Below are 13,298 nucleotides of genomic sequence, written 5' to 3'. Positions count from 1 at the left end.
AACTTTTGAACTAGAATCCAAAGGTATGTGGTTGATAATTCGTATATAATAACCTATTTGTTTTTTTATTAACAGAGTACTTTTCCATGGTATTCCAGAACATATTAAACTCAGTATGCGTAAAATATACAATTATCAGTGTATTAATAAATTGGAATCAAGATGACATTGGTTTGCTTTTATTGTTAATTAAGATCTGTCACGAAATCTTTAAGATAATTTTCATTAGCTCGACTGCATATTGATGTCCCAAATGTAAATATGGGGGGGGGGGAGAACGTAAGCCAACAGCAGTGTCCATTTGAACCTTGTGTGCAGATGGATGTATATGGCTATAATATTCAGCTTAATGTCAGTATCTCTCTTGATGATTGTTTGAGATCTCATATGCCAAATACCCTTATAAAAATCTACCCCATTTTGGTAAAAAAAAAAACTTGTATTAAAAATAACTTTAACTGCTTTTGTATTTTGACTCAGCTAAGTTGGACTTATGTCATCGGTATTATTAACAATTTTTCACTCTACCATTAATGTATTTGTTGCAATTTTATGATAGAGGACACATTTTCATTGAGAATACTATTTTTGAGGAGAGGAAAAATCAAAAAAGTTCCTACACTGGCTGTCAAGTCAGTGGTAGAATTTCATTTGTACGAATATATTAGGTGGGAATATGATAATATTTTGAGTTTATTTTTGTTTCATTAACACATGTGCACTTTATTTCAGCTCTCAAGACTTAAACATAATTTATTTATGTTGTCGTTCAGTGATACAATTGAATAACAGTCATTTAGTTTATCCACTACTCTGCCTTTCAGTCTTGTAATAAAAACTAATTGTTTTTTTTTCTGTATGATATGATATGCAGCATCTTCTTTTCATAGAACCTAAAGTAATTCTACCTATTATGCCTAGCGTTTCTAAGATGACACTATCCACCATAATGGTTAGAAACATAGAGGTAGCATTAAGAAGTAGCACCTTTATTTCATTTTAGACCATTTGGTCCTTGAAGGGATTCAAAACTTAAACAAAAATGGTGTTTATGAGAGAATGAAGCTATAAATATGTTGGTATTGTAATAAATAAAAATATATTCTCATGTGCCATCACAATTCACATTCTGGAGAATACAAAATATGATCACAGGAAATTCTACTCACACCCATTAGTATCGATGGTTATTCATGCAATTCATGCAGTGATTTTTCTGAAAGAAAAACTTAAAAGAGTATGCTTTGAAATGAACGTTATGACTCTTCTGATCTTAAACTAGGTAACAGAAAATAGTTAAAACCAACATGTTTGTAAATTTCAAAAAATAATTTATTTCTCTAGAATACAAAAGTGAAAAACTGAAAATAACAGTAATGTGAATGAAATCCTAAATAGTCCTAAAAATTCTATTGCAAGCCCAAAAGTATTGAGTATTACAAATATGAGTTCCAGTGGTATTCTGAATGAAGTTAAGTCTGTTGTGCTCATATGTCAATAGTCTGAAATAGATCGACGTTCTAACAGTTTTTATGTATGTAGTAAAATATGCTCTTCAGCCGTTCTTATGGGACAAATACCCCAAATTGTAAATTATCAGGTGGCCAGTTAGAGGAATGTAAAGTGTGTGAAAATTGTTCTGTATTCCATTCTGTATGAAGCTGTACACTCATTAACAAAATAACAGCTTTGTTTGGTTGGTCCAGAAATCACCAGTCTCATCTGTATCTGCTAAGGGGATGTCTGGTTAGGACTCTATTTTATTACTTGGTAGCCTCTTAAGAGAGTAGGAAGGGTAGAAAATGTCTAATCCTCCCCATTAATGGTTCAGCCATTCGCCATTTCTGGGTAGCTTGAATTAGCTGTCAATAGAGCATACCAGTCCTTTAACTGATGGGGACCTGTCTTCATGAAAATTAAATCAGTTTTAGCAATTGTTACCTTATGGGCCTTTTGATATAAATATTGAGACAATAGGTGAAGAAACGATACAGAACGATACTTACCCAATACAAGTTACATTAATATTTAGTAGTCATAAATAATAATTAGTTGTTTGTCTTTATATTCATTAAACTGAGAATTCATCTGAGATAGCTATAGCAGGCATGCACACTTATGTCTGTAACATAGATAAACTAATGACATTACCCATTTGCCTTTTACAAATTAGCAAACACAAGGTGAAGAACTTTTGCCTTGTGGCCTCCTACTATATGCGTAATTCACATTCAGGGTTTATGTTTGTACATAGTTACACACACATACACAGAGCATTTGATAATAAACTACATTTTAATGTGGACATAAACAGAAAATTTGTTGGAACATTCTCCATCTAGGTACATATCCATTGTTTATAAACAGTACAAAGATGGCGAGGAAACAGTGTGGAAGGTTAGTGAATTTATATGCATACAGACTTGTGGAATAAAACACAACTTACGGAAATATGATTGTTTGTGGTAAAATTTGGATATTGGCTTGTCCGTGCTTGATTCAGCTTCAGGTTTCATATTAGATTCAGTGAAATTAGACAGGGAACCAGTACCTCACATTCATTAAACTGTGCATATTTTATTATGCAAAATGTCTGCATGATCAAGCTATTGCCTATTATTTCTAATCGATACTAATGGGTGTAAGTAGAATTTCCTTTAATCATATGGTCTCCAACAAGTGACATGGCAGGACTAAAGGGACATTAGACTTAAAAAGTTTTAATAATTCAGAAGAATACAAGGGAATATTCAGAATCTTGGGCAACAGTTATGTTTAGTGGACATCATGTGTTGATTTGAGTATGTCACATGGCAGGAAAAATTAGCATTGCTGCAGCCCACATGAATTTTTTTAAAATCTAGAAGCCGTTGAGCTTTGTAGGGTTTGGAATTGAAGTTTGTGAAACTGTACTGGAGGTAATTAAGATTAAAGTAAACTTTAGGACTGAGTTGAACACAATGTTTACTGGTGCTTACTCAGTCTTGAATCACATCAGGGCTTTTAAATGCATGTTTTCAGTTTGACAATAGCAGTACATGATATCTGGTTACCTTAAAGTAATTTTTAAAAAAATACAGGAATCATCATCATAATAATATTAAAATAATAAATTAACAAACCTCTCATGACATTGTTATCTAAGACAACAACAATAATAACATGTTGGTGGCAATGATGGAGGTACTGCTGCTTATGATGATGTTCAGAAATAAGTTAAATCGCTCCTCCCATTATTTCAATGTACACTCCTAAATCTGAAGTTCTTAATATTTTTACTTGTTACGGTTTAGAATTGATATAATTGCTGTGCTAAAAGAGTATAATGTATGTCGTCACTGCAATATGATACACAGTGAAAGGTAATATGTAATCACTGGAAAAGTGAGAGGAAAAAGTTCTGAAACTGAAAACAGCATTAGCTAAGCAAAACAACATATTTTCAAATATTAACAAATCAAGTGAAGATGCTGTTAGGGTAAGTTTCCTAATAAGTGAAATGATTGCTAACTCCTCAAATCCATTAGAAGGCCTTTTTTGTTAAAGTGTGTCTTCTTAAAGCAAGCGTAATTGTATGTCCTGATAAAAAGAAGTTATTTGAAGATATAAGCTTGTCCACTAACACTGTTGTAAGCAGAATTACTGAGCTAGCAATTGATGTGAAGCAACAATTGATTCAAAAGTCAAAAGACTTTGAAACATTTTCAGTAGCTCTTTGTGAGAGTACAGATGTTTCTGATACCACACATTGTGCAGTGTTTATAATAGGTGTGGATGTCAATTTAAACATAATAGTAGAGATGATTGACTTAGTTCCACTGAAGGGCATCACAACAGGACAGGACATATTTCAAGGACTAGAAGTGTGCATAGAGAAAGCTGCACTACCATGGAACAAACTTGTATCCTTGGCTACAGATGGTACACCAGCAATGTGCTCTGAAAACATTGGTGTTCTTGGGTTACTGAAGTCTCACTCCTACAGGAAATAACTTGACAAAGCATCCATTGTATTTTGCACCCAAAAGCTCTATATGGTAAAAGTGTACAAATGAAAGAAGTTATGGATATTCTTGTTAAAACTGTAAAACTTCATTTGTTCAAGAGGATTAAATCACAAACAGTTCACATCTTTTCTAGAAAGTATTGAAAGTGAATATGGAGAATTTCTCTACCACACTGAAGTTATGTGGCTGAGTCGAGGAAATGTTTTGAAGCATTTTTTCACTTAGAAGGAGATTGAAACCTTCATGAAAATGAAAACCAAGGATGTTTCTTATTTCTATGATTCAACCTTTATTTGTAATCTCACATTTTTAACAGAACTTGTTAATCACCTGAATACCCTCAACTCGACACTTCAGGGTAAAATGCAGTTGATAACACAGATGTGTGACTGTTAAGTCTTGCAGAGTCAAGCTCACTTTATGGAGAAACAGCTAATAGTAGGCAACTTCTCTCATTTCTCTACATTGTGAAAGTTTTTTTTAAAAAATCTTGATAATGCAGATATTATTTCTGATTTGTACACACAATTTGATGATCGGTTCAAAGATTCTGAAGCACTCGAACCAGAGTTTCATCTTTTTGCACTATCTTTGCTGTGGACATTGACAAAGTTTCTGAGGACATGCAAATGGAGATTTTTGAGCTTCAGAGTGACACAGTTTTATTGAAACAGAAATAAATGGACATTGGAGTTCCAGAGATCTACAAGTTTCTATCTCAAGAGAGATTCCTAAATTGCTCTCTGTAGCTACCAAGATCTTGGCTATATATGGTATTTACATATGCAAACAGTTTTTCTCTTCTTTGAAAATAACAAGTGTTAAGGCCAAGACTCACTGACGAACATTTGGAGACAACAGTGAGATTAGCATTATCTCAGGATATCAAAGCAAACATTGATGTGCTGGTTGAGGCAAAACGTTACCTGCTGAGTGGCCACAAATAGACTTAAAATGTGAACTTAATGTTCATTTAGAAACCTTTGCTTTAAGGAAAAGTATATGTTTAAAACTTTAAAAGATTAAATATTTCCTATTTTACTAGAATACTAGATGATCTTTTTTTAAAATAATGATGTATGTAGGTATGGTGAGGCCCTTGTGCCATCGAAAATGCCCCAATGCAGCCCTCAGGGTGGTTTGAGTTTGAGACTCCTGGTATATACTGTATATCTTGTACGTTACAGCTAGAAGGCCTTAAGGTAGATTAGCTCTGTAATTAAATGAGTTATCTTCTCTAAAAAAAAATCTTTATTGTTATTATTATTACTGTATTATAACCTTGTTTATGATTTTAGAATGTTCTTGAAGTGAACGTGTTGACAGTTTGATGGAATTTTCCACTCCCACCTTGTAAATTCAAGGGCATTCTATTGCATCATAGGTCATGTGTCATATATCATTTGACAGTTGGTTTATCAACAGAAGTTTTGTAAACAGTCTTCATTTCCTGTTTTATGATCAAATTCTGGAATCATTTATGATTGTGTTCAATTTGAAAGGAATTATTTATTTTAATTATTCATTGGAATTACAAAGGACTCTGACTTTTGGACTAAAACACTGCTTTCGGAATATAGAGGACTCATTTAAAAATTATTCTGGATTATATCATTATCTTACATCAAGGCATTCAGGACTATTGGAATTCATTCAGAACATTTTTTGCTTTTGGATTTGACATCATACAGTTAGGTTTTTTGTGGATTTAATTAACAACACTCTTTTGAATTTCAATTTGTAATTTCAGGAAGTAAGTAATTTCTTGATTTTGTTCATATTCTAAGTTTCATTTCCTTTCTGTTACTTAGTGTAAGACCATAGAATCGTAACGCTGGTATTAGATAGGACCTGATATTTGTCACTTTGGTGGCGCTCACCAGATAATATGTACTTTTGAGAGAGTGACGTATGTAAGGTGAAGTAGTTCGCATTTAAAACATGCACAGTGGAGAGAATGTTTGCATACCTCTATGCTACATTAATGTAATGTGGATGATATTTCTTTTGGATATTGTACTTTTGGAAATTTTACATGATTTAAGCACACTGCTAACTAAAATGACTGCTCCCTTGTGTTAAAAAATCAGTCTGAATTAGTCTAAAGTACACTATACATAGCAGCTATTAAAATAGGGAAAATAAATTTTGCCAGACTAGACAATACCAGCTTCTGAAAGTGCAATGAATGAATTACCAAATATATAAAATGTAAAAAAAGTTATCGGCTCTTTTTTATACAATTGACCTCTGAAGTTCAGGAAGTGAAGATGACCAAGTAGAGCTAGCACTTTTTTGAAAGGTGCACATTTGAAGTAAGGCCAAGCTGTATACTCTATAACCCATAGTACACCCATCAATCATACACCAAAGTAAAGGGAATTAAAGGTTCTTTGCATTATACCTAAGATATGCAAGGTCTTTTTTAAATAGCCAGTATAACCAGTGAGGAAAGCCGGGGACATTCTTTTTCTTTAAAATCCTAACCCTATGCAAAATGCGAAACTGTATAGCGCCACCTTAAAGAAAATAAAAAAATGTTTGCAATTATTTTTTTTTATTTTCATATAATTATGTATGATGTTCTGAATAAAATGGTACATTCATATTGCATTTAAGCATGAAAATAAGATAATTATGATCATTTTTCTCTTGCTTACTTAATTTGCCATGAGGTATGTTTGTGTGAGTAGTGACCTTAATTATGGGGAAATTAGAAGACTTAGAATATAGGAATAGAGTCAACTTAAATTTAAAACTGTTGCAATAAGTGACAGAAATATATGGTGAAAATGTTTCTTTTCATTTATTTGCAATGAAATAAAAAAATAAATGAAGAGAAAGTAAATTCGCTTCTTCCATATTAAACAATAGGCAAATATTTTACACTTTGACCTTTGACCTTTATGAAGCTGATGAATTACCTCCCTTTTCTAATTGTAAAATTCATTGTTGATATCTCAGAAATAATTCTGGCTAGTTTCATGTTCCTGTCATTCAGCATAACACTGGTTGCTATGTTTACAAAATGTAATGTGCATTCTTAAAATAGCTCACTTTTATCATGGGGGGGGGGGGGTAGGCTGGACTTGTTAGAGACTCTGACACTCATAAATACTGTTCTGTGGGGAAAAAGGCAGGAGAATTATTCATAAGGATTGTTTTGATGCTTGCGACTTAAATGTTTCAGCCATATAAACATAATTAAATCATAAAAAAATAATACCTAAATCTTCTTTATGGTGGCGCTCACCAGATAATATGTACTTTTGAGAGAGTGACGTATGTAAGGTGAAGTAGTTCGCATTTAAAACATGCACAGTGGAGAGAATGTTTGCATACCTCTATGCTACATTAATGTAATGTGGATGATATTCTTTTGGATATTGTACTTTTGGAAATTTTACATGATTTAAGCACACTGCTAACTAAAATGACTGCTCCCTTGTGTTAAAAAATCAGTCTGAATTAGTCTAAAGTACACTATACATAGCAGCTATTAAAATAGGGAAAATGAATTTTGCCAGACTAGACAATACCAGCTTCTGAAAGTGCAATGAATGAATTACCAAATATATAAAATGTAAAAAAAGTTATCGGCTCTTTTTTATACAATTGACCTCTGAAGTTCAGGAAGTGAAAATGACCAAGTAGAGCTAGCACTTTTTTGAAAGGTGCACATTTGAAGTAAGGCCAAGCTGTATACTCTATAACCCATAGTACACCCATCAATCATACACCAAAATAAAGGGAATTAAAGGTTCTTTGCATTATACCTAAGATATGCAAGGTCTTTTTTAAATAGCCAGTATAACCAGTGAGGAAAGCCGGGGACATTCTTTTTCTTTAAAATCCTAACCCTATGCAAAATGCGAAACTGTATAGCGCCACCTTATCTCCACAGGCAACCATTTTCCCATCTGCAGAGACCTTGTCATCACTGCAGACAAGTTGGTGGTCATTGACTACAATGAGAGGAAACTCCAACTACACAGTCGCCATGATGGAAAACTCATGGCTACATCACACAAACTGGAGTCATGTCCCATGGGTATATGTCTTATGAGCCGGACAGAAGTTGCTGTGATTCTAGAGAACTCTGCCATTGAAATCCTGTCATTTAGATCAATAGATAACATCAAACGTGTGAAGAGATTAAATGTAACAGGATTTAATAGATGTGATGCGGTGGCAAAAATGGCGTCTACAGACAAACTTGTTGTCAGTGGTTGGAAACTGGGCATGGGTATGTGCTGGTGTGTTGTGTCCATTTTTGATGGATGTGTAGACTCTACTCACAAGGTCTGTGAAGAGGACAGTGTTAGTTACTTGGCCGTAAAAGACAACACAGTTTATATCTCCCTTAATGGAGTGTATGCATATGATATTTTTAATCCCCATACAAGGAAGTTTCTGTATCAACATTGTGATCTGGAGAACCCCAGGGGTATAACTGTGGACCGACATGGCTTTATATTTGTATGTAACATGTATTCAGACTACAGCATTCATCAGCTGACAGATAGTGGTCAGCTAGTGACCATACACAGATTGTCATCATGGCTGCCACAAAGCATATTTTATGAGGATCAATATGAAATTCTATACACAACAAGCTTCCAGAGTAATAAGATCACTGTATACAGACTGGAGTATTTACATCAATCAGGTAAATCTATGTTTGTTTATTTCATTTTCATAAACTTTTACAGGACACAACAAAAAGCTGCATACATATATTATTTTACAATTATCAAGGGTTTCAATTCAGATATGGTAACATTTATTCCAGTATGCAGTGCTTTCATTGTTTTGTCACTGTGCATGACATTCAGACTGCTTTAAATTGGATCACACACCTTGTTGGCAGCATATTAAATTATTTGTATATGTGAACTCCTGTTTAATAATCTTGCAAGAAATATTTATTGACAAGCAGCAAAATAAACTGCATAACCATCATATACAGATATGTCCAATAAAAAAAAATATCCGATCTACATGACTAAGATTTTTACTGAAGGAAAGTCGTGTTGACAGTTAAGTTTAACTGTACACAACATGTCTTTGGTCTGTGGAGTTGCATAGGGAGTAGGACTAATGACTATCATTTTGAACAATATATACAAGTACCATTAGATGAACTAAAAAAACAGCAATAATTTTAAAGCATTTTCAGTTTAAGATTGATCCAGGCTTTGCTCACTTTAGCCTATGATACACATTTCTTTGATAAGAAAATCTGTTGTTATGTGTAACAGGAATTATGAAAAATTAGTTTAGACCAGTCTCTAATACATGTAAAATCAAAGCAGTATTTTTGGGAAATTCAGCCATATGTTACAGCTGCAGGAGAGGGGAGTGAAAACATGTCATCCCTCAAATAGCTTCAAGAAATATTCTTAATCAGAAATATAGAAGAAAAAAAACTCGAAGAAAAATTCTTTCTCCCAGTTAACTGGTTAGTCTTTTAAGTGTATATATGTGTATTGGGTGTATTAGATTTGTCCATCTTGTGTGACCCCTTCCCCCATGCTTGCAAACTCTTGCACACTTTAGCTTTTGAAGGTGAATAGTAAAGAAACTAATCTTATTCTGCATAACAGAATGAAAGAATAGTAATTTATTCAGTTTGAAATTGGTGTTGCATATAGTGAATAATTTTATAATTAAAAAAACCCAAATTAAATAATGAGATGGATAAGCAAGACTTAAATTTTAGGAAAAAGTGATTTCTCCTTTTGGATAGAACAGGGTGAAGTGGGCACAAAACAAGACATGCAGTGTGTGTGTGTGTGTGTGTTGTTTTCATTCTTTTATTTGAATTATGCACACTATTTCTCCTTCCCCAAACATATTCTGTTAGGAATATTAGCTTGCTACCACGCGTATCCAGCTCTATAAAAGATAAAAAAAAAACGCCCATCTTATCCTGTCTATTTTTTTGATAGACAAAGGGCAGTATCTCTTGCCCATTACCTCCCCTTGATACCACCAGGTGTCACCAGTTTTTAGCTTCGCTGTGTGCCAAGACACACGCAGTACAATAGCCTCTGAAAATTCAGTTCTTTTTTTGTGTTCCTATGGACCCATCCAATGGTCATTTTCCATTTATGGTGCAAATTTATCGATCTACTTCAGGTTATATGCTTTATTTTATAATTTCTGCCAGTGTTTTAAGACTTGTGTCACTTGTCAGGACTTTGTCTTGTAGGACCACCATCCCAGCATGCTATCATTGACTTTACACAAGGTTGTTAAGAGTTAGCATACACTTGGCTTTATTTGCTTACTTACTCCATCCATATGGAGCTCTTAATAGCAAAATTCTGTAATGCTGGATTCATGAAGTAGCAGGCTGATATTCTTAACATATTGTGATTGCGTAAGTATTCTCAGAGAAACATAATTTACTTAAAAATCTGCTTTCCCAGTATGCATCTTTATTTGCATTTAACATTGGTTTAAATTTAAGCAATACTTTGTTTTCAAGTAGAACATTTCCTGAGTTCTGTCTATATTATAAACACATTTTGATGTATTTTAAAAGCTATTATATTCATATTCAGTGTAATTTGGCAATATGACTTAAGAAGAGAACAACAGAAGCTATACATTGTAATGAATTTTAACTGAGTAACTTGATTACAATATTGTAATTGCAAGGTAGCACGAATGCTTAATGAACTACCTTAATGAAGAATTTTTCTTTTTACCTTCTGAAAGTTAACTATGGCAGTCTAAAAGATTACTAAAGTTGTTTGAAACAACCCCTGTATTATGTACATGAGAACAAATGCACACGTTTTTCAGATCATACAGTTCGTCCTGATTTCACTTTACTGTAACTGTTCATAGACATCACACTGAAGAATTGAAATCAGTATATGAATGAACTAAACCCTTTTTTCAAACAAACTGACATAACCAACATGCAAGTGCTTCTATTTTTAGAAAGAGGGGATTTTCTTAATATAACCACTCACTTCATTACTACTACTGACTTATAAAGTCAATACAACAGTCCATTGATGGGATTGCAAATATAAGGTTTTATTATTTGTCTACATACCTGATGTAATGTTAGGCATTGGTTAAATAGTATTTGCTTTACTGTTTTTATGTTCTTTGTATTTCCAAAAAAATGAGTGAACTCAGAATACAACCTTGACCTTACAGTATCTCTCTAATAGTCCTGTATGTTTCTGACCTTCATAATAGCATTTTAAAGCTAAATCTTCAATAACATAATATTTAGACTCTGCTTTCTCTGACTTTTATATTTTACTGAATATATTTGCCCAGTGGTTTACAAAAAGAGACAATATAAAGTGGTACTTCCCAGACACAACAATGTTGGCTATTATTCCCTCATGACAGGTTCATTTATGGTACCAAACTGATTTTTATGAAGAAAATAATGTACATGCGGCAGATAAAATATTTATGTTACAGATTCTATTCTTAAAACACATGTTGCTATTTACACAAGTTTAAGATTCAAAGCACACATTTGTATGTTTTTATCATCAAAGGATAGAATGCAGAAATCAGGTAGTAATAGCTGCTTACTTACTTGGGAAAGGGTTACTGGACAATCAGCTATGAAAACAAATGCCTGTGAATGTGCTAGAGTTTGTCAGTGCAATTGATATCAACACAAACTATTTCTTGGCTTGAAGCCTAAATTTCGATTTGAGCTATAACATAACAATGGAACTAACCTGGCCAAGGTGAGGGAGCATCTCAGAAAGGGTGGTCATTCAGTGTTCCTCAAAAAAAAACACAGGGCGAAGACATTTTCACTTTTGTAACAGAATAAGGCAAATTTTACATTTTTTAGGCGACTTAGTCACCCACTTCACCTGGTAGCGTGATCACAGGTTAATCATTTGGTAGAGCATTGAACATAGAGCATTGAATCCAGGGGTCACAGGTTCAATGCCTTTTGGTGTAATCATTACCCTTTCTTTCACTGAATTATGCCTTATGATGACTGTATATGGATTATGTGTTTTCAGTATATCCCCATCCAAAAAATCAATAATTTGTTTTCCCATTAATCTCACAGACCATATTCTAGAAAAGACATCTACGTAACTATGATATAAAAGTATGCTTGTGTGTAGACTTGCATGCACTTTCTAACAGTATTAATATGTTCTATTTATAGCAGCTGTCATATTTCCAAGAAACCTGCTGGTTTCTACTTTCAGACCTTTGATCTCGGATTCATTGTTATGATTCATGTTTGTTAGAGAACCAATCTGTAGTGCGCTATAGGTTATGTACAAAAGAGCTGCATGTACTTTCCTCACACTATCACTATACACTGTTTATAGCAGCTATATGGCTTAGTTAGGAAAAAACAGACTGGTTTTCTAATGTTTATTCTTTGCTCTCAGATTCTTTGTTGTTATTTTTATTTGGTACAGAACCAGTCTTGGTATTAGGTGCTAAAAGTCAAGTCAGATTTATTCTAGTTGATGTGTGTGTTGGAACAAAAATGTTTTTCAAATAATTTCATAGATGGATTAGAAAAGACAAAACTGATACCTCCAAAGATTTAAAGATGAATACATGAACGACATAATACAGCGTTCCATTCTAGGGCAGCATCATGTTCATTGTAGGCTGTGTGGAATGAATTTTAATATTGGTCACAAGGGTAAATTTGATGTGGAAAAACACTTGAAAACAAAGAAACACCTTGAATTAGCTCATCTAATTCCAGTACCAAGGTAACTATTTTTTTAACAGCAGAACTCAGTTGTGGACATGAATGTTATAAATACAGAGGTATTATTTACATAGTTCTTAATAGAACACAGACTACCCCTAGTGGTAGAAGACTATGTTGGTCCTTTGTTCAGACGGAAGTTTCCGATTCGAAAATTAAAAAAAAAATATGCATGTGCAAGAGCAAAAATCATCTAATATTGTTCAGTGTTTAGCTGTAGATACTTCACTTGTAATTGCAGAAGCAATGAAAATTAGGCCGTTTAGTATTGCCACAGACAGGAGTAGTGATTATGATGATATAAAGTTGTACTCAGTCTGTGTAAGATGCTTTGACAATGAAAAGGGCCAAGTCAGAGTGCTCTTCTTTCATTACCAGAATTAACAGTAGATTCCACTGCAGAAAATATTTTTGATTTGCTTGATAATGCTTTGAATAAACATTATGTAAGTTGGCAGAACTACCGGTATATGGGGTTTTCATCTGATAATGCATCAGTGATGACTGGAATTCATAAAGGAGTTGCATTCTTTATTTTGAAAATGTCTCCA

At 33.5% G+C, this 13,298-nt stretch overlaps 1 protein-coding gene across 1 annotated transcript in view; it reads left to right on the top strand.

The window, feature by feature from the left end:
• Positions 1 to 3,800: 3,800 nt before the first annotated feature.
• Positions 3,801 to 13,298, top strand: part of LOC149787065 (uncharacterized) — a 38,886-nt gene continuing 29,388 nt past the window's right edge. The window contains exons 1-2 of the mRNA XM_089976036.1: positions 3,801 to 3,921; positions 7,912 to 8,676. Coding sequence (XP_089832162.1) covers positions 3,801 to 3,921; positions 7,912 to 8,676 — 886 coding nt within the window. The remainder of the gene's footprint in view (positions 3,922 to 7,911; positions 8,677 to 13,298) is intronic.

The sequence above is a fragment of the Sinohyriopsis cumingii genome, chromosome 12 (genome assembly GCF_028554795.1).
Source record: "Sinohyriopsis cumingii isolate HCF-2022 chromosome 12, ASM2855479v2, whole genome shotgun sequence".
In the NCBI taxonomy this organism is placed as follows: Eukaryota; Metazoa; Mollusca; class Bivalvia; order Unionida; family Unionidae; genus Sinohyriopsis; species Sinohyriopsis cumingii.
The sequence above is the reverse complement of the archived record's forward strand: the minus strand, read 5'-3'. Positions and strand labels throughout refer to the sequence as shown.